Here is a 17,247-nt window from a genome sequence, read left to right as displayed (position 1 = left end):
AAGAACTCGCAGAAATGGAGAAAGAGAGGATAGGAGAGGAAGATAAGAAAAACTAAGGACTGTTCAAAACTCAACTTTTTAAAAATATAATTTGCTGAACTTACATGAAATGTCCCAACTGTTTTTTTTTAATCCGCTGATGTGAGATGTTTGCTGAAGATGTCTCCAAGTCTGACTCAGAATGCAGGGAAATTCAATTATCTTGTAAAATTAAAGGTTTTACTGGGCAGATGCAGGCTAAACTGGGTAGTTAGTAGTATTATGGGGCATAGCAGACTGGTAGCCATCATCACTGCCAGGTTAGGTACTGGGAAGCAGCAGATACGTTATAAGACATCATTGAAATAACTCTGAACTGGAATGTACGGCTTCTTTGATTCTGGAAGAAGTTTGTTACCATTATTAGTCATTTATAAAGGCTAATGGTTTATAATGGCTAAGGGTTAAAATTCTCTTGTAACATGAGCCCTGACTGCATTAATCCACAAACAGCGCTGGACTTCAACAGCACAGGTCAGCCAATTTCAGCCCCATTATAAAAACACAGAAATGATTATGGAGTTCAATTCTAAGTGACTCATTTCCTCCCACTGCACTGCTACACAGGATCTTAGGCTTCCCCACCTGCAAACCCCACGTCTCCACCCTGATTACACTTTTATAGATCCAGAGAGGCCAGCTCCTTCTACATGCTGATGTAAAAACTGATAAATCACCTGAAAAATAACATTTATTTTTCCAACCTTTAAGAGATGAATCATCTTGATTAAAACTCTGCTCACATACACATATTTTGAGTGCACGAGTATATAAACGACAGGGAAGAAATCCGTCACATATTTCTGACCTGTTTGCTTTAGTTATTCTCATATCTGAGCTTTTTATCTAAATCAGGAAGCTGCTCATTTCTGACTGTAAGGCAGTCGTGCGAGTAAAATAACAAGCCCCACCCAGTCCAAATGACCAACTCACTGGACCCTGTACGCCCGCCTCATAACTCCGTGTAACCCCTCCCCCCAGTAAGAACAAACGCTTCCAGAGATTCATCAACACTGAAAACACTGAACGCTTTCCCAAATCCGACCATGATGGGGAACATTACAGCCTGATTTTCTGTACCTGTGCCCAGAAACAAAATCAAACAAAAACATGAACGAATCCACATCAACATGTCAAAGTATTGACAAATGCAACAGTGCAGATCCATATCGAAACCGTCTGCGTGCAGCTGTTTGATGCCGCAGATGACTCACTTTTCATGCTGTTTACCCAAGCCTGACTATCCGTCCACACCGACCGTCTCACTTTGGTTCGTCGATGCAGAGAATTGATCTGCCCAGAAAAATACAAGTTATACCAAGTGTATCATCTGAAAATTTGCAAAGCTTGCTTCACGTAGTTTATGTGGGAAAAAGTGTCTCAAGTTGCCTCACTGGACTCAAGATGCTAAACACAGAAACACTGAAGCTTCACTTCTTTCCCACTTATATGAATTTTGTTTTAACATTTAATGTCTCTTTTGATTTTGGATTTTTCTTCTGACATCCAGATTAAACCAAATGAGATAAAACAGTCTGATCAGTTAATGCGTGCATTGCAAAAACAATCTCTAACCAAGTGCATCCATCAGACATTCAATGCTGCAAAGACTGTAAAGATCAAGCAAAAAGATGCAGAGTCATAAAAACGATGCACCAAAAGATTCCAGAGTTTCATGAAAGGTTTGTCTAAACTTCTACAGACTGCAGATTGATTTGTTTTAACTTGTCGATTCAAATTGTGTTGAGGCTTCAATCCATGCATTATACAAACAGCTGCAGGCGCTCATAGTCTCTAACTCTCTCTCGTGTTCGTGGTTTTAATTCTTAACAGAATTATCTGAAAAATACGAAAAGAAAGTCATGCGCTCAAGTGTTGGTGAGTGAAGTTATTTTTCTCTTGCTAACCACAAATTAGGAGGCATCTGTGTCTTTGTGTTGCACCGTTACTGTTTATGGATGCAACTTGCAGGCTTGCTCACATTTCCCATCCGCCTCACATTCAAATATGTTCTGGCTCCTGAAAAAGCCACAGAGAGGCCAAAATGCTAAAGACAAGGCTTCGAAACAGAACCCAGACAAATGGGTCTATGGGTTCATTACGTCTCCAATCTTAATTTAAAAAGCTTGAAAATCAGGCAAAAGTGGAGAAATTAAGGAGGAAATCTTGCTTTCACCTTATTATATATTTGAATATAATGAATCTTAATTATAAGCAGAAAAGCTGAATGTTGAGTTAGAGAAAATACTGCTCATACAACCCCTGCTGGATCGATACATGTTAGAAAAGTACACAATTCATTAACTGAATTCTCTGTCACACGCTCTTTATTTTGTCCTTCACAGACACACAGACATCCGTGTTATGTGATGTCAAAATGACATCGAGAGCTGTGATGTCAAAATTCCTGTCCATCTTTTTGTGACAACGTCGAATTATTGCAGCCGAACAAACGTGGCAGGAATTACACCTCAGTAAATGGGTCAAGCTGGTCCATGCCACACGTTCAAAGTCTCTGAGACGAAATCAAAATATGAAACGTCCAGTTAGAAAAGGAGTAAAGTCTTTGGAATAACTGAGGAATAACTGGGTAAACAGATTCAGTGATGCCATTAAATATACATTTAGAACTGATCCTATTACAAAAACGGACATGAAGTCAGACAGAAAATTTAGATGGGAAAAATTATGAACAGCATTAAAATGTAATTGGCTGCATTGGTGCAGACATACGCACTTATTTCAGGGACGCTGCAGAACCATGTAAAGCACTGGCCAAACCATAATGAGTCATTAAAGTCGGGTGTCCTGTTCAAGGACACGGTGACGTGGAGCCAGGACAGAAGCACTACACATTTAATAAAACACCCAATCTGCCTCCTGAAGGATAATATTCTGCTGTCCAAGCATCTTCCACATCCCCCATTTATCAGCATTCAGGTTTAACTTCAATTTTTAAAGCAAACACAAGATTCCTGTAAGTGGTGCAGGTTTGTTAGCATTGCTGTTGTATGCAGGAAAGCTTGTGGAAGATGGATGCACTAACGAGCTTTAGTATCAAATACACAATTGTTTTAACTGTGACATATTTTCCCTTCAAACATCTCTCCTTGTGCTCACTGCTGTCCTGCTACACTGGGATTTGAAGCATCCATGGTTTCAGAAGAAAACTATTCAGTTTTATTTATATAGCACCAAATCACAACAACAGTTGCTTCAAGGCTCTTTATATTGTAAGGTAGACCCAACAATACTATCAAAGACAACAGAACAATCCCAACAGTCATATGACCCCCTATGAGCAAGTGCTTTGGTGACAGTGGGAAGGAAAAACTTCCCTTTAACAGGAAGAAACCTCCAGAAGAACCAAAGTAGAGATAGTGTCTCTAGAGATAGTTGGTTCTAATCTGATGGCCTAAGGTGGAAACAAAATGAAATGAGGTAAGGAGTGTTGCTTTGACACACCGGAGGAGATTCAGTTTGTATCACTTAGAAGTCCAAAAATGTGATTTCAGATGAGCTAGGCTTTCAGCTGGCTGAAGTGTGGGAGAGGTGTAGCAGCACTATAGCTGAACCTTTAGATCATATCTCCCTTATACACACACAAATCATGTTTTACATTACAGGAAACAGTTAACTTACATACATTAAGTTACATCCCCGTATTCAGCTGATTTAGAATCAGCAGTTAACCTACAACGCACAAGGAGAATATGAATACTCCAATAGAAAAGTCAGATGACCGAGAGGTTTGACTCACTTTACTGTGACATGAGCGTGCTAGCTGCTACGCTGCCATGCTACCTAGTGAGGACTCCTAGCTTAAGATGCACACACTTTAATGTCCTTCTTAACACTGAAGCAGATTATTCGTCTGCAGAAACTTTCAAGTCTCTGCAAGTTCATTTTGATGGTCAGTGTAGATGTAGTGAAACAAACTGAACTAATGGCTACATGCATGAAAGAAAAGTTAAAAGGTGTCATTTTCTTATACAAAGGTAAGCAGCACTGTGTGTGTGATTTATGGTTTATTGAATCAGTATTTGCCCTCCTGCTAATCTCCCGTCCTTTCAGGAGATTAGCTTCACAAACTGTAGATAAGGAATGCAGGAAAACACACACACACACACACACACAGACACAGACACACACACACCTTCCTGCCACTATTCTGTGGACAGGTGAGTAGACTAAAGCAACAAGACAGTGATGTAAGTCAGACTGACAGTCTTCAGACAAATCCTGGCAGTGTGTGCTCATTCAGCTGGATCACTGAACCATGGATGTGAATAATTTGGATTCCAATTGAGTGAGATAGTGTATCAGGATATAAGGCTGATATAATAAAGACAGAGCTCAGTATAGTTTCATGCAGTTACTTTGTTGCCAAAATCTAAAAGCACAGCTAAAACGCAGAAGTCAATGCACAGACACGCTTGAACCAGTTTGGTTTTCTTTAAAGCATCTAGAGTGTAAGTTGTCTGAAATTCACTAAATTAAAAGCACAAACTCTCCATCCCAGAATGATGCAAAGAACTAACAACCAGCAGCCAACATATGGGCCTTCAGACAATAAACTGTGCCATGGCAACTGGCACGAGTCCTACTGTTTATCCATTCTTCAAAAGAAATCTCTGGGCGTGTGTCAAGACTGTACCTGTGTTTGTGCAGCCCGTTTGTTCTGCGAGCAAACAGAAAAGGCGACTTGGACAGCAAAAAGAGAGCGTGCACACGCCTCACAATAGAATGCTATTATCAGCATGTGACATGTGTTCCTTTTTCACATGTTCAGGCAAAGTCCGACTGGCAGCTGCAGAAGTGGCAGCGTGAACTATGTTAACTGTCAGATGTCACAGTTTGGTTGTTCTCAGTTTTGGTCACTTTAGTAAAAAAGTGCCGTTTTGTCAGACTGGTGATGAACACCAACGCACGGCTCACAGCGCCGAGGAGTTTCGAGGCCGCTGTTGACACTCCTGCATTGCTCCCTCAATCAGTGCCTTAAAGCTTAATTGTCTGTGTGTGTCCTCAGAAGTACTTTTACTGTCACACGTGTAACTGCCTCCTGGTAGTTTCGACAGGAGACGAGCCTCAACATAAAAACTTGTCCTGCTGCAGGTGAGATAAAGGTGAGACATGTGCATACAGTTTTCAGCAGGGAGCCACCTATCACAGATGTTTCATTCTCATTTTTATATTAAAAGAAAAAAGCGAGACCTTTTAGTTATAATGTAACCAACAACAACAGGTTCTTAAAAATATACGTGCTGTGGCTTATAGATTAAACCACGTACAGTGTTCTCCCCTCCATAAACACATTATTACTGGAACACAAACGGCGTCCTCACCCACGGACCCTGGATTCAGTTTCTTATATTGTTTGAACTATGACATCGGTTTTGTCACAATCTGTGCTCCTCAGGGTTACTGGGACATTGCTGTAATAAATCTTTTAACAACCACCCTAAAGGTGGCTGCAGGCCAAGCGTGGAAGTCACTACAAGAGCCGGTCACAGCGACACACAGCACCAACTAAAGTTTAACACTCTTTTTGGCCGCATAGAGACTGAAACCGTAATCACACCTTTCACAAAATAACACCTCTGAATTAATAACATAACAACTCGTAAATAAAATAATAATAAAAATGTGTGTTTGCAGATAGTTTTTCTCCTCAAAGAAAGAAAGAAAGAAAGAAAGAATACTTTATTGAGTCCTGTGGGGAGACTCCTCTCTGCATTTAACCCATTCGCTCAGTGAAGCAGTGGGCAGCACTGTGTAGGGACGGTACCTTGCTCTGGGGTACCTCAGTTCAGTGGATTCGAACCACCGACCTTCCGATCATGGGGCCAGCACTCTACCTACTGAGCTATCCCTGGAAAGCCATCAGAACTGAGAGTATTTGACTGGATTCACTGCAAATACTGACCCGTCTGTATTTTCTTTGTTTTTTTCAGCACTTAAAGTGAAGAAAAGACAAAAAAAAAAAAAAACAAGTGAATCAATAAATTCAACTGTCAGGAATATAAAGTAGAGCTGAGTTCATTAAAGCATCTGGATTATTGTGAGAGGCAGTGCTTCACCAAACTCTTCACTCCTCTTCAGATTTACACCCACCGAACAGAAAGTGGACGCAGCCGTCACAAAGTAGCACCATTTGCAGATACGTCTTCATACTGAGACGCAGGCTACGTGTAATAAATGCACAGCAGCAGTAACTTGATTAATTATTTAAACCGTCTGATGTGGCACTCAGGTCTTATGTGAGGTTATTAACCTAAATGCTGCTGCTGCACGGTGGACGGCTGAGCTGCATCCGAAAAATCATCGGGGAACAACAAGGATCAGGCAACGAAGAGCAGACGTCACAGGGATCATTACAAAATGTTTTAAACACAGTTTTATTTTTATTAGTAGAATACTCATACTGCAGAGCATTATAAGAGCAACGAAGAGGAAAGTGAAATGTATGTGCCGACCTGCAGGGACCCCTGTGGGTGCCACCTGGGCGCTCTGACATCGAAGCAACAGATCCGATGAGTTATAGCGCGGTCGTGTCAGATTACACTCCACATCCATCACACGATGGAGGGCGGATGAGACGAGAGTTAAACGCACACAAAACATTTATCTGATGAGCTGGAATTACCTGGAAGCTCAGACACTCAGAGATGCTGAAATATAAACTATAAGAAATATAAGCCGACAAACTGTTGCAGGTCAAGCTGATAAAAACAGACTCAAAGCCAACGTAGCGTTTTCTCACTGAGCTGTACTCTAAAAAGGCTTTCCTAACACACTGCACATGCAGAGAAGACGAGAGACTGAGGATTATTTCTATTAATTCTCAGTGTCTTTAAAAAGGTGCATAGCTGGAGGCTTTCTCTAAAGTGAGAGCGCTTTTACTGACGAGCATAAAAGAGCTGGATATCACCTTTATACAAACCTGCGATGGCTGCAAGATACAGAGGAAAAAATCCATCAATATTAAACAACCCCGTCTCCTAGGAAGGCTTGAAATGAGGACCATACTATAATAACTCACTCTTAAAGGATATTTCTATAATTATCCTTCTTCAGCGTAATTAAGCCCAAAATGCAACCTTCAGGAAAGAAGCTGCAGTTCCTCAAACGGCCACCTGAGGGTCACTCAGAAAATAACATGAAATAAGAGCTATAGTGGGTCCCTACAGCCAATTTCTCCATTCTTAACAATTGTACAGTGGCTGTGTATTTTATATGCATCAGATATCTGCTGAGGTTTGCTCAGTATTATTATTATTATCTGAATCAGATGTGTGAACATCAGAGAAGGACGCCGTGCTTCAGGAAGTGTTTTCTTAGTAACCGCAGTTATAATTGTATCTGCCGTGAAGTTAATTAAAACCACCACCTTCTGTCAAAGACCAGCTGCAAACTCTTTAAGACAACCGCTGAGGTGTACAGGGCTGAAATACTGAAGCTTTCGATTTTCCTCTAAGACATGTAGAGCCTGCCAGTCTTAGAAGGAAGTAAGACATGTTCTGTGACCACCTAGGGGACCCGTGCGGAGCCAAGCGTGAAGACGAGAAGACCTACAAAACAACACCAGCAGATGAACAAGCAGCCAAAGCTTCAGACTGACAGCCTTGCAAGCAGACAGCTGTTAAAGGTCTCATCAGCAGCAAGGCAGGAGCCCAAGAACAGGCCTGTGAGGCTATAGCTGAGGTATTCAGCAAGTGTGGGCAAGGAGGAGAGCATCAGCTGTGAGCATGGAAAAGCAGAACGAGAGAGAGAGAGAGGTGAAGCTGCGGGGAAAGAGGGAGAAAAGGGTGGAAGGAAACAAAAATGGTGCCGAGATGGGTGAAAAGAGAGGAAGACAAACTGTAATAAAAGAGGACACACATTTCAGACAAGTCCAGGAAAATGAAGACGCCATATACGTACGCTGAGAATATGATCTGCAGGTTTTATTCTAATTACCAGAGGCAGCATACATATCTATGCAGTATTGATTTCAGCAGTCAGAAAGAAGAAAACAAATCCTCCATGTTTTCAGCTTCTGAATGTAGAAACATGGCCACCAGGCACAAACAAGCAAAAGAGACTACAGGTGTGGGTTTCAGGTCTGTAAAGGAGGGATTCTTAATAGGTACAGTGATGATGAAGGGTCATAGTTCAGATATAAAGTGAAGAACAGGGTGGTTAAGGACAATAGGGAGGGGACAAAGAGAAAAAAAAAGCCAAAAAGGACCAGAAATCGAACAAAGTAATGAGAAAAAGAGATGAGAGAGAAATAACTGCTCCACCAGAGATAGCACTCGGCAAAGAGAAAGTGGAGGGCTGATGAAAAGGAGAGGTGGAGGTGATGATTGTGGAGTTTTCAAGGATTGTGTGAGAGTTTGGAGGGAGGGGGTGAAGAAGTTGTTTGTGATTTGGAGTCGTATAAAAAGCTCAGTGTTTTTAATCAGCGTTTGGCTCTTCTCTACCCACACAACCCCCACCCTCACCCACATCCACCCACCGCGAGTTAGAGCAGATGACGCACACTCAAACCCAACACACACCTGAGATACACAAACACACGACTGATTCTACAAAATCCAAGTAAATCCAGGTACAGATGCGTTAACGGGCAACATGTTCCTACTCCGAGAGCATCAAATACTGTGTGTGTGTGTGTGTGTGTGTGTGTGTGTGTGTGTGTGTGTGTGTGTGTGTGTGTGTGTGTGTGTGTGTGTCTGTGTGTGTGTCTTACAATGGTGAAACTCTGAGCACTCCTTCTGCTTCCAGCTCGTCACACATAGATGCTTGTAAAGGCTCCTCTTAGTGTCACGTTCAGTTGCACTGGCTAAGCCTGATTTTTCATCATGCAGGCCGGTGTACTCGTGAATTACTCCACCTGTCCTACACCAAAATGTGGAATCGGTCCTTCTTTAAAAAAATAAAAAAAAATAAAAAAAATGACTGTTGTCTCTCAGCATCAAATATTGCTGTGACACGTGCAACAAGACGCAAATGATACAAGCCACGTCCTGTCCATGTACACAAACAAACTACTCCACAAAACGCCACACGCACAGGCTAATTATGAATATTTACTTTGAATATTCAGCATTTCAGATTTATGGTTTATTTGTTTTGCAGCACCAGAAGAAAGCATCTAACCGGTACAAATTTATTCTGCAGCAGGAAAACAAACTTGCAGTGACAAAAACAACAGGAAGCCCTGCAACAGATGGTCTGGCCCCCACAGAGCACTGATCTCAACATCATGGAGTCTGGAACTACATGAAGAGACGGAAGACACGGAGACAGACTAAACCCACAGAAGCACTGACGTACGCTCTCCAAGATGATGAACGACTTACCTGCCAAGCACCTTGAAAAATACAACAAATATTGATTTATGTTTTAGTGCACGTTGAATGAATTCAATTGATAAATTCTGAAAGCATCCTCACTATCCCATCTTTTCTATGAACTAAAGACGCTATAAAAAGTCCTTTGGCATTAAATAATGAATAAAATAATCAGAAGAATTACATGAAGAGATGGAAAACATTCAAACAATCAGCACTTAAATGTGGGTCTGTATGGGTCAAGTACGTCTGTTAGACAAGCACTGACCCAAAGGGTGCGACCACCTCCAACCCCGACCCCCACCACCTCATCCTTCCATGTCCATACATGCAAAGGCTGAGGACCAGCAACAAGACCCCCACAGAGAACCAGTGAGAACAGACATGGCGTTGTTTCAGTTGTTAATAGCACAGAAAGAAGGAGCTGGAGTGGAAGTGGGTTGCCAGTTGGCTTGCAGATGTTTAGTGACTGTGGCTGGGGTAAAGCAAGTTAAATAATGAAGTTTGCCAGGTGGATGTGGAGCTGATGACTTTGACACTGACTTGTTGATCTGCCTGGAACATAGCTGAGTTTGATCATATAACAAAAAATATAAGGAACTAAATTAAAAAGGTGCGGAGAAGCTACCCAGCTCACGACACAGCTTGATAAAAAGCAGACTAGATGGGATCAGCACTGAGGGCACTTCACCAAGACGACACACAAATGTCAGTTATATTAGGCGTATTAGCTGAATCTATTGACTATAAAAGACGCCTCGCAGTCAGCAGATATGCCATTTCACAGAGACGATCAACCATAAAAATACTGAGAAATTTAAATCGACACAGAAGACAAAAACAAACATTTCCACCAGCTCAGACATTTTGGTTTTAAGAGAAAAAGCAGAGCTCTTATTAAAACTTGGAAAAATATATTCAGAAGTAATAAATTTACGGCTCCCAGCAACCTTAAACTGCACTAAAACATGAAACTGTGACAGTGACTGTGCTAGAAGAGAAAGAACGATCAGGTTAATTTGCTCATTTCTGCTGCATGTGTAAAGCGCTTTACAAATACAGGACATTTACATGGAGAAGTTGTTGGGGGGAAAGTGTGTTTCACTGCAGCAGTACTGCAGGTTTATTTGAGTTCTCACTCATTACCAGAAAAAAACAAACCCAACCATTACAAATGATCAAATGAGCATAAAGACTGATGGCATATAAATGTAGAGTTGGTTTTTCAGTGTTTGTATTCATGAGTTGGGCCTGCAGCTCTTAGTAAGCATACATAAACAGACAAAACAGCCAGGGTGCACTTAATGCTTAAAAGACATTTTTATGCTGACAGAAGCTTAATTGATTTAATTGTGATAAGTGACTCATTAAGTCAGATTTAAAAGGTCAGAATGATTGTTAGCATTTCGTTTACACATAAATCAGACGCATTTGGACTTTTCTGCCTGTTTTCTGCTACTCTGAGTTTTAAATTCACAGGTTTTCCTAAACCTAACCGAGGAGTCTCTGCGTCTAACCTAACAAGCAACTGAAAACAAAGTAACCGATAAGTCAAAGTGCCAACAACAAAGATCAGAGGACAGGAACCAAGTTTAGATTCGTGTACAGACCAATGCAAATGTCTTGATCCTTTTGGGCATAAATTGTGACACATCACTCAGACCGCATTTCTTCCATCTATCTGAAGCTGTGTTGAAGGAGGTTAAGCAATGTTTTTCAGTTTCTTACAGGGAATTCTGTGGCGTTCCCAGGTCGACAGGACACAGCTCCCTCAGCAACGTGTAACCCTGGGTCTCCATTGGGAAGCAGCCAGGACATCAGATGCCTGAACCACTGCAGCTGGTTCAGCACCTTTGTTCTCAGCCTCACTCTGGGCCTCCACAGACTCATATTTGATGCTGGTACCTGTGACCTCATTTTCTCAGTGACCATAGGTGAGGATTAGAACACAGATCATCTCGATCACCTCAATTCGCTCTTCACTACAATCGCTTGGTTAATTTTGTAGTTGCAAAACTGTAAGTGTAACTTCATTTGAGCAGACTGAGTCCATAACTGAAGCTCAGTCACCTTCTTTCCTCTTCCTTTCCTTTAATGACCCAAACGGTTCCTCCTCTTGCCGAACCCGAGGACATTCGACATGCTGCACCATGGCATCTTTGACAAACACCATCGACTCTTACTCTACTTACTCCCACCTCACTCTCACTCTTATACTATCCACTGAGAGCTTCTACTGATGGTAAACTGCAGGAGACAGCCTGACAAAGGGAAAGAGGTCATAGGTGAGATACAGAAAGAAAAATAGTAAAGCCAAAGACACACAAACGAGAACCTGCATCAACCCGACTACCCGTGGAATAATGCGACACATTTTCCAAAACACCGTATGAATTACAGTAACTCTTTTATCCCGTCTTATTTTAACATGAGGATGAGGTGAGAATTCAAACTGGCAACATGACAGATGCAGAAAGAAGAAAATGAACAATCAGAGAAAAGCGATTTGTTGGCTGTACTTAACACCTTTGTTCCTCACCATCTCCACATATCGCTCACTGAACAGGACAAGTCAGTGTCTGCAAAGTCCAGCATCCACTTCAAGTCACCTGCCATGCAACAAGGGCCCTCACGCTTTACATCAGGCAAATTTGCATCACACGATCATTTTAACCAGCGTGCTGTCCAAGTGTTGAAGCAGCTGTCCTCACTGATTTGAGCCTACATGTCCCAATAACCTCAGTGGTTTCATTTACAGCATAAATATGACACTTTTGTGTGTAACAGCTCATCCGACTCACAATCCATCACAGTTCACAACAAAACAACAAATCTGACCCTGAGCACAGTTTGGATGAGGACTCACTGAGTGGTCATTACACAGACAGCAGCTATTCGCTCTCGTTCCACATCAGCTACAGCTCAGGGTGTAAGAACAGCGGTCTCAGGTAGAGGATGAACTGGGAGGGCCAGTATTGTGCCAATCATGCTGAGCACAGTCCAAGAATCACACTATAAAACGGAAATTGGCATAACAGCGCCGCTGTAAGCTACAGTTTTAACACCTTTTCCTCTTTTCATGGTCTGTAACAAACCAACAAACAAACCACAACAATGCTGGCTGTAAACCCTTAGTAACACGGAGCTCTTAATTCTGTGGTACTAAACTCGGGCGTATGACACTTCTATATTTACTTGTAGTTAATGTCCCCCAAAGATTTCACCAGGATCATTCTTTCACTCTGTGACGACCAGGATCAGATCTTACATCCTTGCAAACAACATGAGCTGCAAGATGAGAAAGCCAAGAACTGCATTCAACTTTAGACAAAAAACAACAACAAACAGTTCAGCAAAGCTGTCCTCCAGAGGCCTGACAGATTAGAGGGGAGAATAAAAAGTCCTACTGAAGAATTCATGGAAAAGGATGAAGTGATAAAGTTAGAGCTCGTTGCAAAATATTTTTTCGTTTTTTTGTACAGATTCAATTTTACCTGCTCCAAAAAAACGTGACAAAGATAAAATGCACAAAGTGGTTAAGCATAGATTTAGCTGTTCAAAAAGAAAGAAAGATAAAGAAAGAAATGTCAAGTGTTTTTCTCCATTGTTACAACTCTGAAAGCAAAAGCTGTAATTTGGGTTTTAAACTGGTGTCTAACCGGCTGCCACAAGTCTCACCCCACCATCATTGACATCATTCCTTCAGTTCTGGTCTTCAAAACACAAAACCAATCACACGAGTGTTCACATCACATTTTGAAAAGCTGCAAAGGAACACAGCAAAATATCAGGTCACAGCAAAGGAATGATCCTGCAGGATTTAAAGAACAATGCTCACCCAATTACACTGACAATAGGTTTATTGCATCTGTTGTTTAGGAGCATTCACACATCCATATTAAAAAATAAATAAATAAATAAATAAATAAATAAATATGAAAAAAGGCAAATGTCTGCATAACTGAATCAAAGCTTTGTCTTACATTTGATCCAACTAGTGTGCAGACTTTTTCCAATTTTGCAGTCCTATTATATTTTATCCACTTCATTGTGCTAAACACATTCACAGCATAGCAATCACAGGAATAATAAAATAAAAAATACTCATTATTTCATCACAATACAACAGGAATACAAAAACATCTTTAAAATGAGAAAAAGATTTGAAGAACAGTTCTGAGTTCAATTTTTCTGAGGTAGAAATGTGAATTACAGCTCTAACAAAACTGAGTTTTCCTGCATTTTGCAGGACGTAAAGAGATTAAAGATTTTTTTTCCTTTTTGTGGCATCTGATTGTTTGCCTCAGCATGCGCCACTTACCAGAAATTACAATTGGCTTGTTTACCGCACTCCTCTCTCCATTCATTTCCTGTTTGTTGGAGGCTCTTGCTTAAATTCCCATTTTTGTGCCATTTCATTTCCTTTCCCTCCATTTCCTTGGGTATGTCTCACTGACAATCACTGTGCAATTTGCAGAAGTATTACATTCACAGAACAGTAATCTTGACACATCGTGAAACGGCGGTGTTGTTGAAATGGATGGACGGATCAGGATTTAGTCGGTGACTCAGCCGCACCACCATTGTGGCAAAAATCAGAGCCCTGCAGCTTCACACTTACCTGCTTTTGTGTCAGTCGTTTTTTCTTCTCTTTCAAAATCTCCAGCTACTAAAACGAAAGCTTCCTGCATGGCATCTGTTTAAAACTGCCAGAAGAAGAGCAGCTGTGACATAAAAGGTCGGTGACGACATCTTCCATTAATATGAAATCTTGATCCTGAATGTGTTACAAGATACTTTGAAAATTGCTCTTCTTCAAACTTGTTCTTGAGGAACAGCAGGTTGTCTTCCTGTAACGGTATTTCAGCAAATCATCTTCTGTCACTGCACCATACTGGTCTTGAATCCAGACAACTCGAGACTTTCAGCAGACGGCTGTATCTTTATCATTTCATTGTGTCTGTTCACCTGGATCATCTCCCGTCTCCCTGTTGAAGATCTTACCTTCTGAGATCTCATTGTTCTCCTGTGTGACGCTGCCGTTTTTTCTCCCTTGGGATGGAGCCATTTCAACAGCTGATTGCTGAGCTGGAAGATATAACACATGATGCAAAAAACAACATTAACGAATTGTAGGACACTGGAAGAAGCCTAGGACTCGATGTGTGCATCGACATATGACAACATGTGTTAAATAATACACACAACCTTCGCAGCAGCCAGTCATTCAAATTCAAGTGTTTGTCTGATAATCAGCAGGTGTGAGTTCCTCTATAAAAGCAGAGGTTTGCTTGTCTGGAGCATCCAACTGTGCGATTCCTCAGGCGTGGACATTCTATTACATTCAACCAAAGGTCAGACTAGGGGTGGGCGGTAGAAACGGTATAAATTTGGCCAACGGTAGAGATTTTGACTATACCGCTCTACCACGATAGTGCATGTTGATGGTGTCATCATCAAGCTGCGCCTGTTTTGGTTGAAAGCATTGCAGCGGCTGCAAACAACTGCAAATTATGCCGGCGACAGTAATACCAAAGAGATGAAGCACTTTGGGAATATGGGGAAAAGCCAAAACCTGCGCTTCCTCCACTTCCCTACCATTGATTCATTAATGCTGAATTCTCTCGCAGCTGCTCTATTCCCATGTTGTTGCAGTATATTAATGACTAACCTCGTATTGTGGATGGATTATCTCAGTTGTTCTCCTGACTGAAGTTTGGCCCGTGTATAGCATCATGCCATGCTAAATGTTATGCTAACATAGCTGTTTTGCTAGCGATCACGTAGCACATCATTATATACCAGCTAGTCCAACTTCAGTAACCCTACAAACGTCACTGCTGTTTAGTTTTCTGTCTTCATTTATGTTGGAAGTGATAACAGAGCTGTGCGTTTGAATTTTTTTCAGATATCTCTCAGTCAGAACATGGTATGTCATGTTTAGGTGGAAACTAGCGAGCTAACTTCCGCTAACTTCCTGCTAACTTCTAACTCCATCGAATTTAATAAATTCTGTTTTCATGGATGCCTGGATGTTAAACTTAATTGTTACACCTGGTAAAGCAGCAACACTGATTTTTAACTCTCAGTGATGCCACAGTGTTCGTTTGACTTTGGGACCTGAATTCGACGGAGTTTTGGACCCAGATTATTCCACGAGGCTCCTGACTACGGCAGCAGTAATGCTCCAACAATCCATCAAGCGGTGCGCCTTCATAGCTTACCAAAGTCACACTAAAACATTTTTTGACAGATTTCTGTGCGCCGTGTACCACATAAAATCGGTTCGAGGTCAGTGAGCACAACCAGAATTCATACACAAGGTGAACAGGATTATAAGATGCTTTTTGAGAAAATTAAAGGATTTTAAGTGTGCCTTTTAGTGTGTAAAATATGTTATACAGAAGAAAAGAATACAGTGGCTTTTGCAAGTCACTGTATATCACGATATATATCGTTGCCGCAGATGCTTCAAATTATACCGCGATATGGATTTTAGGCCATATCGCCCAGCCCTAGGTCAGACTGCAAAATGCTCAGAGAAACTAAGAGCTACATGTCAGACTCTTAGGTTCTCAGTTAACATGTTAAATGTTCATGACAGTGCAATTAGAAAAAGACTGAACAGGTGAAGGCCTGTCAGGAAGGGTTCCCAGGAGAAAGCCTGTTCTCCCTAAAAGAACAAGCCACATTTGCAAAGCTGCATCTGAACAACCCACAAGACCGAACAATGTTCTCTGGACAGACGAGTCCAACGTGGGGCAGAGTTTGGTTATAATGAGAACATCACACTGGTGAAAACATCAGAGTTTCAGTGCAACAACAGAACATTAGTCAGAGCTGTGAATCGAAGACATCAGGACACAGTTATATAACGCCATTTCGTCAGCTCTGAAGAGCAGAGCGGTATTCTAAATGCTGAGTCAAAAGGGCTTTTGTAGCCTGACATGAATACTGGAAACACTCAGCACCTGTGGATATGTACATTCAGCATCAGGTTTAAAAGCTTTGTTTTCCTAAAGCACAGCATGAAAGCAAGTAAATACCAGCAGGTCGCTGAATGTCAATGACTGAAACTAAGTAAACACTCAGCTCTGTATTCAAAACTGAAACACTGAGATGAGGTGGCTATTTGAATTCTTCACTGCTTTGCTCTCGTCTTCCAACAATAATGCTACGTCCAGATGAACAGAACCTTTTGGGATCCAACAATGCAGCTTAAATAACATATAAGAAGTTCTTACAGAACAAAGGAGGTCGGGATGAGGGTGCACATGTTTTGATCGTGTTCACAACACAAGATTACACAAGAGAGCTGCTGCACTGGTCTGTAGTGTTTCAAACTAAAGTGTGCTCTTGTCGCCACACCCCAATAAGTGATGTCACAGCAGGTATTCTGCCAATCACAGCTGATGGAAAGCACCTGCTGTCACATCACTGATTGGAGCCAAAAGTGCAATTTGGTGTCACACCGTAATCAACTCGGAGGCAGTTTTCTGTCTGATTTGGTGCGACTGTGACGACGTTTCAGTTCTCTTAATTTTACAACTCGAATTACATCAATCAAGCTGTCCAATCAGAAATCAGCTGGAGGATCCCTGAAGCAACAGATTTAATAATCAGTGGAGTCATTCTCTTACCTTCATGTTTGCCCTGAAGAGGTTTGCTCTCCTGCCCCTCATGGACTGCAATGATCTTAAAGTTGTACGTTTTAGAAGGATCAAAGTCCTCGATGACCAGTTTTGCTTCCTGCTTTGATGCCTGAACCACCTTCTGCTCTCCGCCTATTAAAGAAAAAGCACAAACACTTAAGACTGATAATTACAAGCAAGAAACACACCCCCCACCCTCTGGGTGTGCGGCCCTTTCT

At 41.5% G+C, this 17,247-nt stretch overlaps 1 protein-coding gene across 1 annotated transcript in view; it reads right to left on the bottom strand.

Annotated features, from left to right (window-relative positions):
• Positions 1–17,247, bottom strand: part of LOC120746560 (collagen alpha-1(XIV) chain-like) — a 160,301-nt gene that overhangs the window by 120,635 nt on the left and 22,419 nt on the right. Inside the window, exons 6-7 of the mRNA XM_040051980.1 lie at positions 17,018–17,161; positions 14,382–14,465 (exon numbers count right to left, since the gene is read on the bottom strand). Of these exons, the coding sequence (XP_039907914.1) occupies positions 14,382–14,465; positions 17,018–17,161 (228 nt within the window). The remainder of the gene's footprint in view (positions 1–14,381; positions 14,466–17,017; positions 17,162–17,247) is intronic.

The sequence above is a fragment of the Simochromis diagramma genome, unplaced genomic scaffold (genome assembly GCF_900408965.1).
Source record: "Simochromis diagramma unplaced genomic scaffold, fSimDia1.1 OVJJ01000171.1, whole genome shotgun sequence".
Taxonomy (NCBI): Eukaryota; Metazoa; Chordata; class Actinopteri; order Cichliformes; family Cichlidae; genus Simochromis; species Simochromis diagramma.
The sequence above is the reverse complement of the archived record's forward strand: the minus strand, read 5'-3'. Positions and strand labels throughout refer to the sequence as shown.